Source organism: Otolemur garnettii, unplaced genomic scaffold, assembly GCF_000181295.1.
Source record: "Otolemur garnettii isolate 467f Iridium unplaced genomic scaffold, OtoGar3 scaffold00070, whole genome shotgun sequence".
Taxonomy (NCBI): domain Eukaryota; kingdom Metazoa; phylum Chordata; class Mammalia; order Primates; family Galagidae; genus Otolemur; species Otolemur garnettii.
In genome coordinates this window covers 8,026,609-8,030,651 of record NW_003852465.1, presented here as the reverse complement: position 1 = coordinate 8,030,651, position 4,043 = coordinate 8,026,609, and the positions used below count along the sequence as shown (strand labels likewise).

The window sequence follows — 4,043 nt, the reverse complement described above, 5'->3', positions numbered from 1 at the left end:
CTGGCTATTTTTTGGTTGCAGCCGTCATTGTTGTTTGGCGGGTCCGGGCTGGGGATTCGAACCCACCACCTTAGGTGTATGTGGCTGGCGCCTTAGCCTGTTGAGCTATAGGCGCCGAGCCTAACGATCCATTTTTGATCATTTGAGAAAGTTGGCTGAGATCTTTAGAATTACTGTTGTATTTTTTACTAGATGACAGAATTGTTTTCCTTATTCTGTGGATTTTTCTTTTTTGGCATGTGTATCAATTCTGTACTAACTAAACTTGGGGTTATTTCCCTGAGTTTTTACTTTTTAGTTGCTCCATCTTTATATCTTAGCAAAAACAATGTTGATTTTTTTAACAATAAAATAATAGTTAATAACCTAAGTATAAAATCAGTTAATATTCCTGAGAAGTTATTCCTAAAGAAAGTTATATTTCTTTCACTTTGCCTTAAAATTAAAGTTATAATTGTTTTGCTGCTGTTGAAATGTTGGGGGAGAAAAAAAAAAGACAGGGTGGCACCTGTGGCTCAGTGAGTGGGGAGCTGGTCCCATATACCAAGGGTGGCACGTTCCAACCTGGCCCTGGCCAGACTGCAACAAAAAAATAGCCGGACGTTGTGGCGGGTGCCTGTAGTCCCAGCTACTGGGGAGGCTGAGGCAAGAGAATCGCCTCAGCCCAAGAGCTGGAGGTTGCTGTGAGCTGCAATGTCACAGTACTGTACTGAGGGTGTCAAAGTAAGACTCTGTCTCTAAAAGACAATGCTTATGGAAAATCGGCTTTTGAATATTACCATTACTTGTTGCACATAAAATCTGTTGGTAAATAATAACAACTTGATTATAATTAGGAACTATTATTTTGTATAATTTTATATTTTATCTTAGGTCAGATAATAATTGTGAATATTAAATTTGAGAAATTTGGTGATGTGGCCTTAATTAACTTTTTTTTTGAAAACAGCTACTGGCCTATGTAGAAATTTTATTTACTGAACAACTACGTTTAGTAGATACTACTTATTTTAATTGAAATAAGCATATATATTATGTAGATTTTTTTTTTTTTTGCTTTTTCCTTCCTTAAGTAGAAAGATTTTGAATTAGAGCAGAAAATGTTATTTTAGTTATTATATTAATTTGAAATGTGGCAGAAAATCTAATGTGTGTGAGTTATACATTTTGAAGTCAAATATTTTTGCATCTTGCATTGTTTTATTTTAGCTGACTGCTATGTCTCCTAGGCTTTAACATCCAAAGAAAATTCATATCCAAAGGAAGCTGATGTAATGATTAAGTCACCTGAAGGGGAGAAGAAGCATACTGAAGATCAACAGAATAAGCAGCAGGCTGTTTCAGAGAAAGATCTGGTAATCTTTCCAAAGGGATTCTGGCATACAATGTATATGTTTTGCTGAGCGCTTCCTCTTGGTTTCTTAATTTCTGTCTTCTCAAATATTATATTAAAATTCTACTTGAATAAGAAGTGGAAATTAAGTACACTAAAACTTCTATAACCTACCAGTTAAAATTCAGTAATTGATAATATATAAGTTTTTTTTCCTTTTCTTTTTTTTTTTTTGAGACCAGAGTCTCACTTCATTACCCAGGCTACAGTTCCATGGCGTCAGCCTGGTTCACAGCTGTCTCAAACTCCTAGGTTCAAGTGATCTACTGCCTTAGCCTCCTGTGTAGCTGGGACTGTAGGGGCCTGCTGCAATGTCTGGCCAATTTTTCTATTTTTTAGTAGAGATAGGGTCTCTCTCTTGCTCAGGCCGGTCTCCAGTTCCTGAGCTCAAGAGATCCTCCTGCCTCAGCTTCCCAGAGTGGATAACATACAAATTTTTAAAAAATATAATTACAGGCTCGGTGCCTGTGGCTCAAGTAGCTAAGGCGCCAGCCACATACACCTAAGGTGGCAGGTTTGAATCTAGCCCGGACCCGCCAAACAATGACGGCTGCAACCAAAAAATAGCTGGGCGTTGTGGCGGATGCCTGTGGTCTCAGCTACTTGGGAGGCTGAGGCAGGAGACTTGCTTGAGCCCAGGAGTTGGAGGTTGCTGTGAGCTGTGAAGCCAGGGCACTCTACCCAGGGGGATAGCTTGAGGCTCTGTCTCAAAAAACAAAAACAAAAACATAATTACAGAAACATTTAAGTATAGGGAACAGATGATTATTGATTGTGATATGTCTGACTCTGATCAAAAATAAATTTTACATTGATCAATGAAATCAAGTATACAATTTTCCTGTACAGTTTAATTTACCTTATAATTTAGGTGTATTAATGTTACTGAAGAGTGGGCTGTGCAGCTCTGGTACTGTATTCTTTACAGAAACTAAGTTATGAAATTCTTTTGTATAGCTCCTAATATAGTTAATGATATATATTATTTGCCCTCAATAAATCCTCAACAATAAAAAAAAAATATATATATATATATAGTTTGGATCTTTATTAAAATATTTAAATTTAAGCTTTGTATAATATTAGTAGAATTATGATGAATGCCACCAAGTAATCTAATAGTGTGTATTTATTTATTTTTAGTAATAAAACCAGAATAATGTCATTTAAAGAAAAAAAAAAGAAAGCCCATACTAGCAGACTCAAAACATGTCTCATGGTATAGATTTTTAACAATAAAAATATACTTTCATCAAATAATATTGATGAATATTTTTGTAGTTTATTATCAGTTTTGAACTCAATTCATTTTTTTTTCATAATTTTTAAATTCTTCTCCATGCTTCTCTCCAAACTAATAGGGGAATGCATTTTTCAAAGAAGGGAAATATGAAAGGGCAATCGAATGCTATACTCGAGGGATAGCAGCAGATGGCGCAAATGCTCTTCTTCCAGCTAACAGAGCTATGGCCTATCTGAAGATTCAGAAGTAAGTATTAGATTTTAATAATGCTCCGGATGAAAATTAATCAGCAATTGGTATATTATCTAGACACTAAATGAAAATTTATATATTCTTGAGCATTTAAAGTTAAATGAGAGAGAGGGAAAGAGAAAGTGTTTGTGTTGTATGTGTATGTATCTGTGGTGCAGTACCAGGCCCATATTTTCTCACTTTTAATAGTCTGGCACTATATAATTTAACACTTATTCTCTAGTTGCTTCATGTATGTTATTCTGGATCATTGATTTAAAAATTATTTTCAATCTCAGAACCCTTCAGGCAAAGTCTAATCTGAAGCATTTTATACACATGCACACACATACACACACACACACACGCATATATACAAAGTGGACATAAAGTTTGTGTGCAATTTAAAATTGTTTAGCCTAGTAAGTTACACATGAGCTTTATGTCCACCTTATATATGTATGTATATAAATGTAACTACAGTCATTGGTTGATGACATATATAACTAAAACTTGGTCCTGTGATATTAACCAGCTATTTCTAGGTATGCCCAAGTTGGACAGTCAGTAGGATATATGTGTGTATGTATGTAACAAAATAGAACTGCTATCACTTTAGTTTTATATAACTAAAACTTGGTCCTGTGATATATTAACCAGCTCTTTCTGGTGCCCAAGTTGGACTATCAGTAGGATAATATTTAATGGCGGAAACTGACCTACATTTTTGTATGTCTTATAATGATAATTTATTCACTAGTACCAGAATTTTAAGAAGCCTAAAGATTTGAAACTTTTTTCAGTGCCATGAACCCCTTTAACTACATGATGAGCCCTTTCCAGGATAAGTGCATAAGTACGTTGTTAGGATCACAAAGGAAACTAATTATATCAAAATACAGTTTTAAAAATATTAACATTTGTGCTTATATGTATATGTACTTTTTTATTAATATACTACACAATGAGGCTTGGCACCTGTGGCTCAAGTGACTAAGGCGCCAGCCACATACACCTAAGGTGGTGGGTTCAAATCCAGCCCGGGCCCGCCAAACAACAATAATGGCTGCAACCAAAAAATAGCCGGCTGTTGTGGCAGATGCCTGTGGTCCCAGCTACTTGGGAGGCTGAGGCAGGAGACTCGCTTGAGCCCAGGAGTTGGAGGTTGCTGTGAGC

At 35.8% G+C, this 4,043-nt stretch overlaps 1 protein-coding gene across 1 annotated transcript in view; it reads left to right on the top strand.

Moving 5' to 3' along the window:
- The window catches only part of RPAP3 (RNA polymerase II associated protein 3), a 40,147-nt gene that overhangs the window by 19,453 nt on the left and 16,651 nt on the right, over window positions 1–4,043 (top strand). Inside the window, exons 8-9 of the mRNA XM_012807478.2 lie at window positions 1,230–1,355; window positions 2,755–2,882. Of these exons, the coding sequence (XP_012662932.1) occupies window positions 1,230–1,355; window positions 2,755–2,882 (254 nt within the window). The remainder of the gene's footprint in view (window positions 1–1,229; window positions 1,356–2,754; window positions 2,883–4,043) is intronic.